Source organism: Pangasianodon hypophthalmus, chromosome 16, assembly GCF_027358585.1.
Source record: "Pangasianodon hypophthalmus isolate fPanHyp1 chromosome 16, fPanHyp1.pri, whole genome shotgun sequence".
NCBI classification, from domain to species: domain Eukaryota; kingdom Metazoa; phylum Chordata; class Actinopteri; order Siluriformes; family Pangasiidae; genus Pangasianodon; species Pangasianodon hypophthalmus.
In genome coordinates, this window is record NC_069725.1 from 24350542 (window position 1) to 24368566 (window position 18025).

The following is an 18025-nucleotide window of genomic DNA, read 5'->3' on the forward strand; positions in this document are numbered from 1 at the left end:
AGGATTGAGCCAGCGTCTTCAAAGTCAACCTGAGCCTGTGGGAAAAACAGCGGAACATCAACAAAATAACCGAGAGTGTGTGTCGAATAAACACAGGAGCTGTGTGACGCCACCTGAAGCAAAACAGCCTCGAGTGTGTGTGTGTGTGAGTGTGTGTGAGCAAAAAACACACACTTTCAGAAAAGAAAACTCACTACACACAGAAATGCCTACTGAGAACGCAACATAAAGGCAACCATACACTAAACTAATCTCATAGCTCAGTGACTGTCATGCTGTAAGGCGGCCATTACAGCAAACCCCACAACGCTGGAGTGCCATCATCACCTTAATGAATTATCTGCTGATGCAGAACTCCAAAAGCAAACTCGTTCAGAACCCGGGAGTTTTACTCGGTCATTAAGCTGATGGTTTCAGATCCTAAACTCTGCCTGACTGAAGCTGGATCACTGGGTTGTGTTAGAGGTCCTGCTGAGATTCATGAACTTTATAAAGACACCAAACTTTCACTGCAGTGACAACTGGGCCAAACTCCACCCTGAAGAACCTGCATATTAATCTTTAAAATTAACACCAGACCTTCAGTGGCATCCGAGATTTATTTTGTAATTAAATTCTTTTTTTTTTTTTTTAGTTTAAATTTCTTTAATCGACATGTTGATGAAATGTTTTCTTTTTGGTTTAGTAGTTTCCTACATTACTCACAGTGTCAGTGTGGTGCAGTGGGATTTAGCGCTCGCTTCATCTCTACCTAAAGAGAGTGATGCGGCGGCGCTTTAGTGCTTTAATCTGTCCAGCTCTCTCACCTCATCATCTGTACACACTACTCAAACAGAACAGCTTCCAAAGCTTCAACTTTCAAGCTAATATGACCATCAACACCATCGCGCTCGTCATCCAGTAGGTCGTTAACTAGCCGGGATAAGTCTCTGTCGTAACTCGGCACAGCTGCTTGACGTCTCCACTACTACTTCTGTTGGCTCATTAATATGGCGTTGAACATCTGGCTGGAAAATGAAGCTCTTTCTCTGATGATTTTAAGCACTAAAAGCATTTGAGGGTGTTGAAAATGCTTCCTCTTTTAAATGCCATTGTACTGCACAAGCAATAACCACTAACTTCTCACAGAAACAGCGAAAACACAGCACCATCGCCAGCAAATTAGCACAGTCATTACACACATCACAAATATTTCAATATAAACATATTTAATGTGTTTCAGTGTGAAGTTTTCCCTTAAAATTCTGGTAATGAAGGTGGCATGATGGATTGTTTACATTTTAATTGTTTTCTAAGTGATATTTAATGTCTGTATAGTGTTTTTAAAAATCAGTACACAAATTAATTGGAGATGAAATCACACAAAAATTGCTTCATGCGTTTTGTAAATATTTTAAGAGGAGTTAAAGTGTCATTTTATTAATTTATTTGTATTTTTATATAAAGTAGGTCGTGATTTAGAAAAAATACACTTTTAAAGGATTAAAATCAAATGCGGAAATGACGTAACGTCACATGATTCATTGCGTAACTTTATAGCGCGATGTAAGAATACCAAAAAAAAAAAAAAAAAAAACACTCAGAATAATTTTATAAATGTAGGGTTTGAGATGCAGTGAATTATGTGAAATGGAGACAAATAAATAAAAATAAAAACAGAGAGTCACAGAGTTTGAATGAGAGTTTCGCTTCCGGTCAATCCAGAAAATCATCAGTATTTCCCGGTACGAGAAGAAAGCTGATGTTTAGAAATGTCTAAACCCAAATTAGTGGTGTTTGACCTCGGTAAGTTGACTTTTTTAACACTTTGTAAACTGAGATTTACTACACTTCCGGTCTGATAAAAAACGTCCGTTAAATTTAAAAATTCAGTTCCATGCACGTGCCTGTGCGTGAGAGAGAGAGAGGCACATCCGGGGATTTTATTAATACAGTAACCTGTATAGTCATTGAATGGTAATTTTATATCTAAAATGTGTATTTAAAACGGTAAATCAGCAGCCCAAATGCTTCAGGTTCACTGAAATGTTCTAAATAAAAACTAACTAGTAATAACCAGGTCAGGATTAACTAGTTATAAGCAGCTCAGAGTTAACTAGGTATAACCAGGTCAGAGTTTTCTAGTTATAACCAGGTCAGAGTTAACTAGTTTTAAGTATGTCAGAGTTAACTAGTGATAACCAGGTCAGAATTGAGGGGAAGATTTCATCTTCCTGGTTAAAAACGTGTCAAAAACAATCCACTCTGAAATATTCATTATTATTCAGGGTTTTTTGGGGCGACTGGGATCCCGAAGGACTTAAAGTCACACGAGTTGGAGGTTTTAACTGTAACGTGTGTCTGAGTGAGCGTTCAGATATGAAACAAGACCACATTCTTTAGCATGACCGCATGGTGCTGTGTGACGTGTCTACAGCGTTCACTCCTTCATCCTTAGTAACTGCCTGGTCAGGGTCATGGTGCTTTTATTTAGGCTACATGTTTATATAGATTAATAAACCTGTCTCGCACACATCTCTAGTTGAGAGTCATTATGAAACTGGAGAAATGTAGCTGAGGTTGAGGAAGTATCAGAGCCAGACTTCACGCATAATGCTGACACTGCTGACTTTCGAACTTCTGACCTTCTGACCAGTCGTCCAACATCTTAACCACTGAGCTAACAAAAAAAACTTTCCATTTAGGCCACGCCCACTTGGGTTTCAAATCCAATTACACAACCTTTTTTCTCAGATTTTATTCATGTTTAACTTGGTGTTTAGTGAGATGAGATGTACTGTAATGTGTGTGTGTGATTAGATTACACCCTGTGGCCTTTCTGGGTGGATACAAACGTCGATCCTCCTTTCCGCAAAGATCAGAGGTTAGCTTACTTTCTTATCATCCATCATGTGTTTATGTTAATCATATACATATTTGTCATTAATACTGCTGTTATAACTGAGTATTATCACACACTCTCTCTCTCTCTCTCTCAGTGGGAAGGTGGTGGACTCGTGCAATCACCATATCCGGCTTTATGAAGACACCGTAGACATCCTGCGCTTTCTGCGCTCTCAGGACATCCAGATCGGCCTGGCCTCGCGGTGAGAAACGCACTCACCACTATCTCTACAGCACAGTTTCCTAATCCTGAGCACACAAAGTCCACTTATTTTCCCCTCTAAACTCCTGACACACCTAAAAGAAGCGTTCAAGAATGTAGAATACCTGGAACTGAACCAGATTTTGCTAAATTGAATGATAAGCACAGAATCACTGGGCATTTACTCGTGTGGACTTTGTCCTTTCTGTAATAAAGATCGAGCCATTAAACGATTTTAAAACACGAAAATGAAAAATTGAGAGGAGGATCTTTTTTACTTTATTACTTGTTTACACCCTTACTGTTTTTATTACTTTTTAACTTCATGTTTACTGCATTTTTATTAATGTCAGTTTAATCCCATTATTATATATCATTACATTATTATACAGTATATTATTATTATTATTATGTGTGTGTGTTTTAGCACAGGGGAAGTGGTTGGAGCCAATCAGCTACTCTCACTGTACAGCCTCGACCAATACATTTCCTTCAAAGAGATTTACCCAGGGTCAAAGGTCACGCACTTTACGAGGTAAGGCGAAGAGGATTCAGTGTAATAAAGAGGGTGTAATGTGTGTGTTTGGGGAAAAAAAGAACAATATGAGGACACTTATAGAACATCGTGTGTGTGTGTGTTGTAGGTTGCAGGCAGACAGTGGAGTGTGCTACACAGACATGATGTTCTTTGATGATGAACACAGAAACATCAGTGAAGTCGGCAGGCTGGGTACAAATCTAACTCACTCACACTTACCCTATACCCTATGTAGGGTCCCTAATCCACCCCCACTCTAACCTATACCCTATTACAGGGCAATAAAACCATTCACATTTACTTCTGATGTTAATTCCTATAAATATAAATCCAAATAAAGGCTGCATTTGTGTTGTAATTTATCTAAAATGTACATATTCAGATGTTTTTGAATATAAATGAGCCTGTAATGTATTACTGCCAATCATGAGCCTTATTATGGCTCTGTAAACCCTTCATATTGAACTCTGAAATTTTTTTTAACACTACCAAGGGTTACTAAACCATCCATACTCAAACCACTATCCTGATTAAACTCCCAAAACTAATCCCACTCAACCCTGTACCCTACCAGATAAAATCCACAGTCACTCAGCCAACTCTTTTTACACTAATTATGCACCCTACGTAGGCTGCCTTTAAAAAAAACAAAAAAACACAAACGCACTGAACTGATAGCGTCCTCACCGTCTCTGTCCCTGTGTGTCCCTCAGGTGTGTACTGTGTCCTGGTTCATGACGGTGTTACCTCTAAACTTGTTCATGATGAGCTTCAGAAGTTCATGAAGAAGAGCTGAGAGTGGAAACGTCCGCTGCAGTGTACACTGTGTCCTGTAGAGGGAAGCAGAGATCATCACTGGCTCATCATTGCGTACTGTAACACTTCTGGAAGAGTGTATTTATTGACTTTACTCCTAATATTAACGTTAATTTAAAAAAAAAAAAAAAACAGCATGATGTGGAAATGTTAGAAAAAATCTGGTTATATTTACACAAAGTCATTAGAGAGATCAGTGTATTAGAGAAAATGTTTACAGAGTTAACTGTTATATCCACCTATTTTTAAATGTCTGTTACTGGTAACGGAAATATTTTTAAAAGTATTTTATAATAATAAAATAAACAAAATCCATCCTGTCTCCTAGTGTGTGATTATCTGTGATATATCTTAGCGCCATACACAGTGATGGCTCTTTTCAGTGAGTCAGATCATTTGATTCGGCTCACCCATAAGAGTCGACTCTTTCAGCTCCCAAATGACTCATCTGACTCTACTGTTGTCACTTGTGGGCGTGGCCTGTCTAGCATTTATTAAGTTCCAATGAGAAACTGTAGTAGCTATTTATAGCTTCTAAAGCTAACTAATTAAACACAAATGAATAATGCACTCCTCAGCACCAAAACCAAGTTGTGCGATTTACAGTTACATGTTCGGCTTCCCACTAGCTTCGTTCTCAGATTAGATTAGCAAAGTGAGTTAGCTGTACTAGCTACATTCATTCACCAGAGGTGCTACTTCCTTCCAAGCTTTATTCTTGCTTATAATGTCTCTGGACACATTTAATGACAGGTCATATATGACAGGAGAAGATGAAACCACACTTTTCTTAACAGTAAATGGAAACTGATTGCAGGTAGGAGCTAATGTCGTGAGCGAGGAGCTTCATGGGATTGGTCTGAGGAATCATTCAAGCTCATCGTTTGTACCTCTTTTAATTTGAGAAAATCTCCATTTAACTCTCACTGAAGTTGTTAAATGTCACTAAAATCTATTTGAATAACTGTAAAATCAGCAGTTTGCATTGACAAATACAGTAAGCACCTACCCTGATAAAAGGAATATCATAATACACTACATCTGTCCTGGAATCTAGGGAGTCAGATGCAAATGCAGAATTTCTTTAATAACAAAACAACTGAGACTGGAAAAGGACCCAAAAACTGGAACAACTAAAACAAGGAAATAGAATGAGGCTAGGCAAGGCTAGGCAAGGCTAGGCAAAGAAAAGAAAACTCAACATGAAACCAAAAAGCCACGCATGAGGCAAAAATAACATAACGGCACCCATATCACAAACACACAATGCAACTGAGGAGGGAAAAACACAACTTAAATAGGGAACTAATTGGGGAAACGCGAAACAGGTGAGCACAATCAAGGCAGGACGTGGTGCAGACAACAAAAGAAGAAATTCAAAAAATGAATGAGAGTGCCTTCTGGTGGTCTGGGGAGGAATTGTCCATATTGGACATGACGAGATCTACCAAAATGCTCATGTATTCTAATCGACTCTCAATGTTCTCCTAAAAGAGCCGACTCGTTTGTGAACAACACGTCACTCATGTAGATTAAAATATAGATCACATTTGGTCATATTTGTAACCTCCTTATAATATTTCCTGACAAAACTGTGAAAGCTAGTTTCCACCCGACATACACAAGTTTGCATAAGTCATGAGTTGTGTTATAAATACCATGTAATTTAAAATCACTAGATCAAAAACAACACAAATCAATATGAACTAAAAACAGAAGAAGGAATCCTCACACAGGTGCTGATTCAAGACAAGTGGAGAGGTACTTTATCTGAGAGCAGGAAATCAGAAAAATGGATTTTTTTATTCGAGTGTGTAGACAGACTATAAAAGAAAACTTAAAAAAAGTTTTAACTCCATTCCTTGGTATTTGAATGTATTTCTGAGCTCATAAATCATTGATTCAGTGCTGTGTCGTTCTCCTGAGCAGCATGATTCATTCATTACGTGAAAATGGCAGTGTGTGATAGCACTGTTAATACTGCGCTACATTATTCACAGCTAAAGGACTTTCCCCTGCTTTATTTTTACAGCTCTAATGGCATCTCAGCTGCAGGAATCGAAAATTAATGGCTCGTATTTCCAGGAGGTCGTTTTCAGGGTCGGAGAGCGAGTCAATCTGTGCCCTGTTCTGAGTAATGATATAAATTTATATTATAAATATTATATTTACTGGGTTCTGCCAAAAGCTTTTAGTAACTCTGAATAAATATGAAGTTTATGTACTGTCAAAAGTCACTATACATGATCCAAATATAAATCATAAATCTACAGTAATGACATTTCAATATCTCATCTCAGAATTATAATGTTCTGACAATTCTGTAATAAAATTTTAACTCCCAGATATCAGATAAAATTTTAACATGTTTACTTTCCAAAGTTTTGATTTCTGGCCATAATTAATCGTTGTTTAAGTATTCAGTTTATACATTCTTAAAACACATTGGGATCTCTGGGTGTTCCTCTATAGAAGAACCCTTAATCATTCTATGTAGAATTCTACAATAGTGTTTTAGACACTAAGAACCTTTAATTATTCAGTGAACCCCTAAAGAACCCTTGAAGAACCCCAGCGTTGGTTCCAACGCTGACCCTGGAGAACCCTCTGCCTTGCACATTTTAATGTTTACCTGCTCTATACACACCTGATTCAACTCATCATCTAATGAACATCCCTTTCTGTGTTGGAGTGAATGTTATAGAGAAGGAAAATTGGTTTTATTGTTTCCTCATTTTCCACTTACCATTTTCAAGGACATTAAATGCCATATCACACTGCAGAAATGGGGTAAGAGAAACGACAGAAAGTACTGGAACAGCAGATTTTTTTATTCTGGCCAAACTGGACAAAATTTAGCTGATTTTCTTGCTGTGTATGTTGATAAACGCCGGTCAGTTGTAAATAATGAAGCATATTCATGGTACAGCTGATTTACATTTAGTCACGTCCAACAAAACTCCAAAAAAAGGCAAAGCTCACAGAGAACTGAAAATCACAAAATGGTGACTAAACAGTAGAAAATCTTCCAGTAATGCAGCTCAGCCACTGCAGCGCTCCAGCTGCCATACTAACTCTTCCTCCTTTTATAGGGTGCCATTATTTTTTGTCCTAATTGAACAGCTAGTCTTATTCGTCTTAATTTACGGATTTGTTTTGAAAATATTAAATGACTGAATTTGATGAAATGTTCATTAAATTGGTTTGTAACTGAAATACAGAAGTGATTTAAACATGACAGTGTAACAAAATCAGTATATTAAATCTGAGTAACTCATTACTCGTAAATATACGATCTGAATCTGACTGAAGCCGATTAATCGAGGTTCACATTAGTGAGTCTCCTTATACGGACATTTACACACACTCAGGACAGAAACGTAGGACATGGACAAACTAGCTAGATTTGCGTGAACACCAAATTTCTTGTGTAAACGCTCCTGAGAACGATTAACAAATAAATTTGTTCGTATCCAGTGTGATAAACGAGGACCAGTGCTGCTTTTATAACTGTTTCAGATTCTTCATCAGTTTCCCGTCACATCAATGTATATCTGCAGCGCTAAAAGCTGAAACTAAAAGCAGACAGAAATTCTTCTGTGATCTGTGATGCTGTCAGAGGCCACACAGCCTGGAGGTGTGTGTGTGTGTGTGTGTGTGATTCAGGCTCTACACACACTCTGTCTCTATCTTTGAGACGAACCCCCTGCAGGATAAACATCACACACTGTTGCTCTCTTTTTTTTCCGCTCAGTGAACAGAACGTTCATCAAAATGGACGGATTGTTGTTTTTTTTCGGCATGGAATGATAATAATATTCATTTGAGTGTGTGAGTTTGAAATAAAATATGATAATCCCTCATAATTAACCAGGTTTATTCCCTCATTGTGTCTAGCAGTCATCAACATTAATTGCTTTGATGTGCAAATTGTGATATTATTCATTCATGTGAAGGTGTTTGTTGTATAGGATGAAAATATGGAGATCAGCCGTTTGTAATTAGCGCGGTTTGTAATTAGCCTAGCAATCTGGCGTTGATTACCCTTATTCGATTAGTGTGTGTAATGGAGCAAGGCCTTATCTACATTTACATTTACATTTATGACATTTGGTAGAGATTCTTATCCAAACTGACTTAAGCTGTTTTGTGTGTGTGTGTGTGTGTGTCGAATTCAGCAGATTATTTACTCCTCACGCTGTACGAGATCCCAATAAAACCTGGGCTGAATTCTGTAACAGACTGATATAATGTATGTTCTCCATGTCAGATTATACGACGAAGATCTGCAATGCGATTAAAGAAAACTACTGCGTACAGCGTTGCTTACATCATCAATCAGCATGATCTGGAAATCAGCTCGTCTAGAAAACGGGCACGTATAAACACAAACAAAGTGAACTTGAGGTAATGAGGAGATTTTTTTTCTTCTATCCATTACTTTGTTTCGTTTACGTTTCGCCATCGCTGCTAGCGCATTTGTAGCTGTCCTGAGAGTTTGCTGTCCTCCTATTGGTGGATTTTAAATGAGCATTGTAGCAGCGCTCACACTCTGTGATTGTAATCACAGATTTCTCACACTGACTGATACTTTAGCGTCGGCCATCTTTGGCCGCAGTGGCACTAACACCAATCTCAACTCACGACCAAATAAATCCTTTACAGTGTACGACTTTTAAAAGTTACGTACAAAAGAAAAAGTTATATAATAACATTCTCAGAATACCCAGAAAAATTCCCGGTTTTGAAAACGTTCTGCTAAATAAAAATGTTAGCAGGGAAATTACAATATAAACTTACAGTAGTAGACCTACTAGTTTTAATTACTATTTAAGATATTTAGCCACTGCTGAGGTCAAGTTAATGGGCCAGTATTAGCATTGCGTTGTTGCCTTTCGGTATCTGGCTAGCATAGCTAATGTTGCTAAGCTGTTATAATGTGTAATTACAACCAGAGTTTTATGCTAAGCAATTTGTAGGATTTAAAAGAAGGTCCAGCTTCATTAACCCAAAGAATATTATGGTCATAATAACATCAGGACATCGTGGCATCATCATCATTATCATCATTAAAAAGTCGAGGTGCAAGACACATGATGTTGTATATCATATTACCCTCCAGAAAAATGGCTAAGTATAGTCTTAAGCCCAATTTCCCAGCATGCATCATTCCATGAATCATTGACAGTAAACAAGAACTGGACCGAGCAGCTCCGCTATTTTCAGCTGACAGCTCAAAGCCTTTCTTTTGTGTTACTTCCTGGGCTTACTCTCGTGTGAGACGGGTGTCGGGAATGTGCGAGATTGAGCTGTCACGTGGATGATGCAAGTCTTCAATTTGAAACAATAAACAGCCGTATTTTTTTATAATAGATGCACCGCAAAATGTTCAGGGTGAAATGGTGGACGGGAACAGAACGCAAGATCATCACATCATGCTAGAGATTTATATACGGTATATACAACAATTCAATATTCTTACAGTAATTTACTTACGTTACATCTAACGTTTATGACTTCCTGATTCTCTGGTAAACATTTCTGAGGAGCTGCTTTTTCAGACTTTACAGTAAAGTCTGTTGAGATTTATCTGTACTGCTGTAGAAAAAAGCACTTATTGTGAAGTTATAAAGCAAATGTTCAGACTGTAGATCAGACGACAGAATGTCAGGGAGGACAAGGACCAGGCGATGAGATAAAATACTTCAGAAGTATCTTTAACTGTTAATCCAAGATGAACCAAATGACTGGAACGCTTCTTTCACCTGCTCATTTCATGCAGAGTAACTTTCACTGACACAAAAAAGTGTTCACAACATTTATTTGAACTCTTGAAATGAAAGTGGAACCTGTAAAGACCAGAAGGAAACTCCATACTTCATGAATCATCCCAGTGAAAGCATGATTTTCAGTCGCAGTTTGCTGTTTGTGGTGATAAACATGCGATGAGTGGCATCATGATCATGACGTTAAATAAAAAAGTGTTATCTTCTGTTGGAGTGGCCGACTTTCAGGAATTAAAATCACTTTATACCACAGCGCTGTTGAATTCTTGAATCTGATTGGTCAGAAGGTGTTGAATAATAATTTTCTATAACAGCAATTTGTCACAAAACTTGTGAAACTTCCACAATGTTTAATGTAACTATAAACGGATAAAAGCTATGACATTGTGTCATTGTTTAATAAATAAAAAATTATCTGCAACAATTTGCCAACAATTAAAATTTTTATTGTTAAAGAATGACACATCATGCTTTTATCCATTTATAGTTACATTTAATGCCGTGGAACGTCTGTGAAACAGGTTAGTTCCTGTTGTCACTTACGTTATAGCAGCTATAAACACTCGTTCCCTCACCAGCCTCTCCTTTCTCTCTCTCAAAAGTCACGTTACCGAGAAACCGCAAAGAAGATGAAGTTACAGCTTTACCTCTGACTGTTACAAAGCGCTGACACTGGAGACTCCTTCCATAAACATGTTTCTCCTTATAGAAAACTTCACCACATCAACAATTACATGTTTTTTTAACCTGTTTATTATCAGTGGAGTGTTTGCTGTACAAGTCCCTGGGAATGAGCCGTTACTATAGAAACGATAATGTGTATTATAACATTAATACTCCTTATGTACAGATATCATAATGTGTTATGTGGAGGGCGGGGCATGATGAAGTCATACACTCGTGTTATAAAGTGCAATTATAGTAACTATAATTTATACACATTTTTACAGGCTTAAGCCAGGCATGATAAGGTAATTATACGAATCATATAAGATGTTATGAATGCATTTATAATGCATTATTAATAAAGGATTGAGAGAGATCTGAGAGATCTGCAGCAGTTTGTGAATTTTGCTGCCTCGCTTGTTTCACTCGTGTTCCTCTGTCTGTTCCTCGAGATGGAAATGGAGAACAATGAGGTTGCTAAAGCTCTTCAAATGCTGCTTAATAATCACAGCACAAAAGCAACTGACTGGAGATACATAAAGCCTGGAAGGAAGAATGGAAGACATTCTGAAAGCTTTTCTGACTGATAAGACACTTTTTCTTGTGTACTAAATAGTTTAGCATGAGCTTGATTTCTCACTCGCTCACTAGTGATGTGTAACGTCTGGAGTTTGGCTCTGTCAAGTGAAGGGCGTTGGAAGGAGTTTTACCAAGTTATGCACATACAGAAGGGTTTGTGTGTGTGTGTGTGTGTGTGTGTGTGGTGTGTGCGCATGCAGGTTCACTTGTGACTTTCTCTAAAGGAACACTTTTATTCTTGCTCTGCCTAAAACCTGATTTTTGTTTCTATCCTGTGGGACAGACGTTTCTATTTCCTTGGATTTGGAGGACCGTGCATTTTTTATGAGGCCCATTTTATTTATTAATTTTTTAACACAATGCTGCTCGCATGGCCAGATCAATATTTCAGCTGTTTTGTAACTTCTCACTCTGTAATCTCTCATAGTCGTGGGGAAGGAGGTGTAAAATATTAAACATGTTTGTATGAAATCAAACTTCAGTGCTATATTATAGAGAGAAAAGAAATGTCATAAACACTCAAACAGCAGCTGAACTCAGTCTTTAGGTGTGGGCGTGGCCTAATATTCTAATGAGCACACTTGATTGACAGCTTTCTGAGACTCTGCCTGCAACTTTGTTCAACCTCCATGGCACACAATACCTATGATCGCTAGAATAGCCTTTGCTCTTTCTCTGTCCCTCTCTCTTTCCATCTCTCTCCCTCTGTCTCTTCCTTCCACCTTCTATTTCTTTTTGCCTCCCCTTCCTGCCTGTTTATTCTTCTCTTCCATTCGTCCCTTCACCTCAGTTCTTCTTTCTTTTCTCATCTCACCTCACTCTTCTTTCCCTAAAGATCTCCACCAGCTCAACCCTCCTCTCTCGTCTTCTCTCTCACCCTTCTATCTTCCTCTTTCTTTCTTTCTTTCTTTCCATTAACAAGCTTATTTCTTTTCGCTTAACCTCCTCGCCCCTCCTCTTTTTCCTTGCCTATAATTCCATCATCTCTCATGTTCTCCAGCAACTTGTTCTATCACGCTTTCTCCTCTCTCTGAAGAGAAATCATTCTTTATTCTCTCCATCCTTTCTGCTATCTAGTTCCTTCTGTACTGCTTGTTTTCCATCCATGTCCTCCACACTCTTCTGCTGCTCTCCATGTATTTGTCTCTCCTCCGTTTCCTCCTCCTCTTTCTTCTCTCCATCTTTCTCCTGTTCCCTCTCTCTAAAGATCTCCAGCAGCTTGTTAAACTTGGGCCCCCAATCAATTAACCCCTCTCCCTCCATCCCTCCATCTCCTTCACTCTCCAAAGAGCTGAGGGAGGCGGTCTCTGACTCTGCCCCCTCGTGCTCATACATCTGCAGTGAATCGTACGGAGGCTGCATGGGGTCAAAGGTCACTCGGGTGAGTCGGTGCTGCAGTAATTCATCTATTCTAAGAGTCACAGGGACAGCCACGCCCCCTAAATCAGGTCTAAAGAAGCTCCGCCCTCCAACATGTAGCCCGACCAGGTGCTGAACGTAGTCCTGTCCTGTATTCAGGTACAAAAAAGGAGCTCCAGTCAGATGTATCCCTCCTCCAGCTCTCAGTAACGTTCCCTCCATGGTTCTGAACGGAGCTGTGCTGTTTCCTGTGCTGTGCGGAGGCGTGATGTCATCTGGAGCGACAGATGAGGAGACGGAGGAGTGGAGGTGAGCTGTACGAGATGCGACCAGATGATCTGCAGAGTCATTTAGGATTAACGGAGACTGATCACAGAGAGAGAGAGAGAGAGAGAGAGAGAGAGAGGTAAAGAAAGAAATGGAGGTGAAAGAAAGGGTAAAGAGTGAGATAAATCCCCACAAAAGAGAGAAAATAACATAAATGTGACAAGAAAGAAAGGGGGAGAGAGAGAAGGGAGAGATGAAGACAGAAAATGATAACTAGGAAAAAAGGATAAAAATGAAACGAGAAGAAAGAGTACCATTAGCTAATATTATTTTATTACCTGATCTTGAGTGATGACATCACTTCCTGCCTGCCTCTTTTTCAGCATGATATCAGCAGAATCTTCAGTCCTGTTCTGATCTGATCTCTTACACTCTTCAGCCGGTTCTGTGAGAGTAGAACCTGGTTCTAACAGCCCCATGTTCAGTGTGTATCCGCTGGGGAGTGTGTGTGCGGGTTTATCCCGGTCCAGCCGAGACTCACACCGGCCAAACGGGCTCTCGCTCGCCGTGTGTATGCTGTAGCACAGAGGAGCGTACAGCGGGACGGAACCAACACCTCGCCTAGAACAACAACAATAATAATAATAATAATAATAATAATAATAATAATGTTTTGTCCCCCCCCCCAAACACACACACACACACACACTCTGTGACTCACGTGTGTATGGCATGTGGGACGCTCTTCAGCGCAGTGATGTCAAACGCAGCTGTGTCTTCCTCTCCTCCACCTTCATCATCATATGTAATAATGTTCTCTCTGATCTCATCGTTCTCCACCGGAGAGAGAGAGTCACTCTTCTTCCTCCGCATAGACAGAGACAACACCACCACTACTGAGAGAGAGAGAGAGGGAGAGATAGAGGGAGGGAGAGAGAGGGGGAGAGAGAGAGAGAATATTTTATGACACTCTGAGACAGATGGATGGATAGAAGAATGGAAAAATTGACTGATTTGTGGATGGAAGGATGACAGATGGATGAATGGAAAAATAGAAGGTTGGTTGAATAGACAGATTGATGAGTGGGATAGATGGTGAAAATAATACATAAAAGAGAACAGACAAGAAAGAAAAAAGGAAAGAAACAAAAAAATAACAACCAAACGAACAAATACAGAAAATGAGCAAAGAAAAAGAAAGAAAGAAAGAAAAGAAGAAACTTGTAAGTAAGTAAAAAAGAAAGTGTAAATCTGGGCCGTACCCATGAGGACGGAGGAACAGGCCAGGATGGCCAACATGGCGGCCGAGCTGAAGCCCAGCAGCATGGAGGAAGTTGGCAGAGACGAACAAACCTTCTGTCTCTCCCACTCCATCAGCACCTCTCCATCACCACTCCTCCCTCCCTCCATCCCTCTCCTTCTCTCCTCCACCCACATCCCTCCATTCTGACAGGGGCACAGCGTCACCGTCACCGTCCCCGTGCTGCTCAGCTCCGACGCTCTGTCCCGGAGGATTATGGGTACTTTTACAATGTGTAAAAGAGAAGAGGCGGGGCGAGGGAGGGGCTTCAGAGAGGACAGGAGCAGCAGATTGGCTGTGTGATCTAAGAAAAGGGGTGGAGTTATTATAAGTTATTAAACATGAATCAGTCTTTAAAGAGAGAAAAAAGAATTACAGAGCGAGGGTTCGAGAAGTCACGGCTTGTGTTATTTATTGTTACCATAGAAACAAACTCTTTAGAAATAATCCAAGTTGCACTCGTGCACAAGCAGCTACTCAAACAGCTGTGATGTTAGCTGGCAGGATAATTAGTGGATTAAACCATTAGGGAGAGAAAAAAGAGGTTTATAGCTGCTATAACGTAAGTGCAAACAGGAACTAACTTGTTTCACTGATATTACATGTAACTATAAATGGATAAATAGGATGATGTGACATTTTGTAATGTAATCTTTGGTAAATAGCACTTCTGGACATAAGGGAAATATAGGAAATATATTGATTATAGGAAAATAATCAACGTTGGGATTGTAACAGTAACTCCGCACCACACTGAGTGTTTTTATTGTTAATCCTGCTTGTTGTTGTTGTCCTGCTCACACTGAAATTGGCCATTTCAAACCACCTGACCATCACAGTCGAAGAGTGTCTTATTTAAATTTTCAGCTCATCACTGCATAAAGAAATTCTGTGAATTACAACCAAAAGAAACAAATACACTCTAATTTGCTTTTTTGTTTCATGTGATTGTCTTACATTTTAAAAATTCATTTTCTTTCTCTTTTTTCTAAGCTGAGATCTGAACATGAATCCGTAAATATGTAAGAGATTCTGACAAGCACATGGTTACCTCCTGGTCATAGACATCGCGAGAGATAAAAGGAAGAGAGAAACAGAGGAACAGAGCTCACTTCCTCTCGCCTGAGTGGTGAAGTTCAGAGACAGGCTGCTGTGTGAAGACACACTGAAGTGTACGGGTAAACTGGAGCTGATCTGGTCTCTGTCTATAGCTCGGATCACCTGCACCACCTGACACACACACACACACACACACACACACACTCTGATTAAAACAGAAAAATCTTCGTAAACTGTCATTATGAGCAATTTGAATGTCCTCCATGCTCCATTCTGCACATTTCCATGAAGAAAAACTGGATAATTGTTTTTTTTTTTTCGTTTTGAATAAAAAGCTTTTATGCTTGAGTAGCAGTCACAGCAGAACTTCACCTCACTATTATCTTCTCCAGGGTTAAGCCAAAAAAAAAAAAAAAAAGGGATTATGGGCACTCCAGGTGGGAAGGGAAGTGATTTCTAACGGAACAGCGTGATATGAAGAAACGATATGTACAAATCCAACTAATAATCAGCAGTTCCTTCATTTTCACAGGACTGAGTGTTTTATGAACGGATGGATGGATGGATTGAAGAATAGAAGGTGAAAAAGGAAACAAACAAAAAACTAACAAGAAAAACTTACAGAAGAGTAAAAAATTAAATTAGCATATTTTCAGGTTATCAACCAGTATGTGGGGTGCCATTATTTTTTCCACATCCCAGCATATGCATTTCATGTCTCACAGTGGTAACTGTAATAGTTTTATAATTTACTCAGCTGGTAGATTTCACAGTTCTTTACGTTTGACTCAGACTATAACATTTATTCTCATTTTTATTCCATGCAGACGTCCTGATATTTCTTATTTCAGGTGGTGTTAAAGGGCAGACCTGTCCGGCGGTGCTGGTGTCACACACTGCCGTCTCATATGGTCCATCCAGCTCAGGGGGGTTGTCATTCACATCCAGCGTTTCTATGGCAACCACTACCCTGGTAACCTGATTGAGGCTGTCTAGGAATGAGATTAAAAAAAAAAGGGGAAATATCAGAAAGACAGCATCACGGCATGAATAATGATGCAGAGATACATAAAAACATAGACCTCTGTCTCATATCTAAAAATACAATTTATTCACTACAAAGTGCAACCATCTTAAAATCCCACAAAGCATGTTGATATGTAGTGTCCAATATGAAAATAACACATGACCTATATAGTGAAAATGGGGGCAGTTTAGGACGCATCCACAGTGGACTCATCTTCTAGTTAGTAATAATGCGCTGGCCCTTTAAGAGTCTGATCACATTATTCCTCTCTGTGTCATTAATATAAATATACACTATATGGATAAACATACTGTATGTGGACACCTTGACCATCACAACCATACAGTATGTGCCCACTCCAGAACCATGGCCATTATCACGGAGTTGGTTCCCCTTTGCTGTTATAATAAGCTCCACTCTTCTACTAGATTTCACTTTCAGCTTCCACTAGATTTTGGAGCGTGGCTGTGGGGTTTTGTGTTCATTTGTGTTCATGATGTTGGGATGTCGAGGAGGTCTGGGGTTCAGTCGGTGTTCCAGTTCATCCCAAAGGTGTTCAGTGGGGTTGAGGTCAGGGCTCTGTGCAGGACACTCGAGTTCTTCCACTCCAACCTTCACACACCATGTCTTCATGGAGCTCGCTTTGTGCACAGGGGCATTGTCATGCTGGAACAGGTTTGGGCCTTTTAGATCCAGTGAAGGGAAACTGTAACGCTACAGCACACAGAGACGTTCTATACAACTGTGTGCTTCTGACTTTGTGGTAACAGATTGGAGAAGAAGCTCATATGGGTGTGATGGTCAGGTGTTGACCCTTAAAGAGTCTGATGGTGATATACGTTCCTTTGTTTGTAATAATACGCTGGCTCTTTAAAAGTCTGATACTGTGATGCCTGTATTATTAAGGATGTACTGTCCCTTTAAGAGTCTGACGGTGTGATAATGTGCTGTTAGTAATAACACGCTGGCCCTTTAAGAGTCTGACGGTGTGATAATGTGCTGTTAGTAATAACACGCTGGCCCTTTAAGAGTCTGACGGTGTGATAATGTGCTGTTAGTAATAACACGCTGGCCCTTTAAGAGTCTGACGGTGTGATAATGTGCTGTTAGTAATAACACGCTGGCCCTTTAAGAGTCTGACGGTGTGATAATGTGCTGTTAGTAATAGCACGCTGGCCCTTTAAGAGTCTGACGGTGTGATAATAATGTGCACATAATCATGTGATACCTCTCTGAGTGGCAGTGACGGTGATGTTGTGCCACTGCTCACGCTCTCGATCCAACACCTTCACCGTGGTAATGAGGCCACTAACAGGAGAGATACGAAACACAGCCCCGGGGTCAGACGCAGGGGCAATCGAGTACCTGAGAGAGAGAGAGAGAGAGAGAGAGAAAGAACAGTGGATGAGTGGATGGCTGACAGCAGAGATAAGAATGTGTAAATAAAATGTGTGTGTGTGTGTGTGTGTGTGTGTGTACGTACTCTATATTGGTGCTGTGTCCTGTATCGGGGTCCACGGCGTGAACTCGTCCCACGCTGCAC

General features: G+C 39.7%; 3 protein-coding genes across 5 annotated transcripts in view; 1 reads left to right on the plus strand and 2 right to left on the minus strand.

Annotated features, from left to right (window-relative positions):
* Window positions 1-4418, minus strand: part of reps2 (RALBP1 associated Eps domain containing 2) — a 42243-nt gene extending 37825 nt beyond the window's left edge. The window contains exon 1 of the mRNA XM_034311811.2: window positions 4311-4418. The gene's annotated coding sequence lies outside the window, so the exon portion shown is untranslated. The remainder of the gene's footprint in view (window positions 1-4310) is intronic.
* Window positions 1585-4754, plus strand: mdp1 (magnesium dependent phosphatase 1). 2 transcript variants are annotated; one of them, XR_008304274.1, is made up of 7 exons: window positions 1585-1785; window positions 2800-2863; window positions 2979-3086; window positions 3513-3620; window positions 3730-3815; window positions 4337-4532; window positions 4563-4754. XR_008304274.1 is itself a non-coding variant. In XM_026921041.3 (6 exons), exons 1-6 carry the CDS (start codon window positions 1752-1754, stop codon window positions 4417-4419), a joined length of 483 nt encoding a protein of 160 aa, XP_026776842.3. In that variant the 5' UTR covers window positions 1585-1751; the 3' UTR covers window positions 4420-4533. The 2 variants fall into 2 exon arrangements, 1 of the variants encoding a protein (XP_026776842.3); XM_026921041.3 differs by lacking the exon at window positions 4563-4754 and having other exon boundaries at window positions 4337-4533.
* Window positions 4755-10287: 5533 nt separating this feature from the next.
* Window positions 10288-18025, minus strand: part of LOC113530540 (cadherin-24) — a 19284-nt gene continuing 11546 nt past the window's right edge. The window contains exons 6-13 of one of the 2 annotated variants that reach the window (XM_034311583.2): window positions 17966-18025; window positions 17711-17847; window positions 16326-16447; window positions 15509-15626; window positions 14359-14700; window positions 13818-13989; window positions 13435-13717; window positions 10288-13195 (exon numbers count right to left, since the gene is read on the minus strand). The exon at window positions 17966-18025 is cut by the window's right edge and continues 197 nt beyond it. In XM_034311583.2, the coding sequence (XP_034167474.2) occupies window positions 12512-13195; window positions 13435-13717; window positions 13818-13989; window positions 14359-14700; window positions 15509-15626; window positions 16326-16447; window positions 17711-17847; window positions 17966-18025 (1918 nt within the window). In that variant the 3' untranslated portion in view covers window positions 10288-12511. Of the gene's footprint in view, window positions 13196-13434; window positions 13718-13817; window positions 13993-14358; window positions 14701-15508; window positions 15627-16325; window positions 16448-17710; window positions 17848-17965 lie in introns of both variants that reach the window. The other variant, XM_034311582.2, reaches the window with a different exon arrangement.

Coding starts and splice junctions, on each gene's coding strand:
- mdp1 (XM_026921041.3), top strand. CDS start 1,752: ATGTCTAAACCCAAATTAGTGGTGTTTGACCTCG. Junction 3,087..3,512: donor CAGATCGGCCTGGCCTCGCG/GTGAGAAACGCA, acceptor TGTGTGTTTTAG/CACAGGGGAAGTGGTTGGAG. Junction 3,621..3,729: donor AAGGTCACGCACTTTACGAG/GTAAGGCGAAGA, acceptor TGTGTGTTGTAG/GTTGCAGGCAGACAGTGGAG.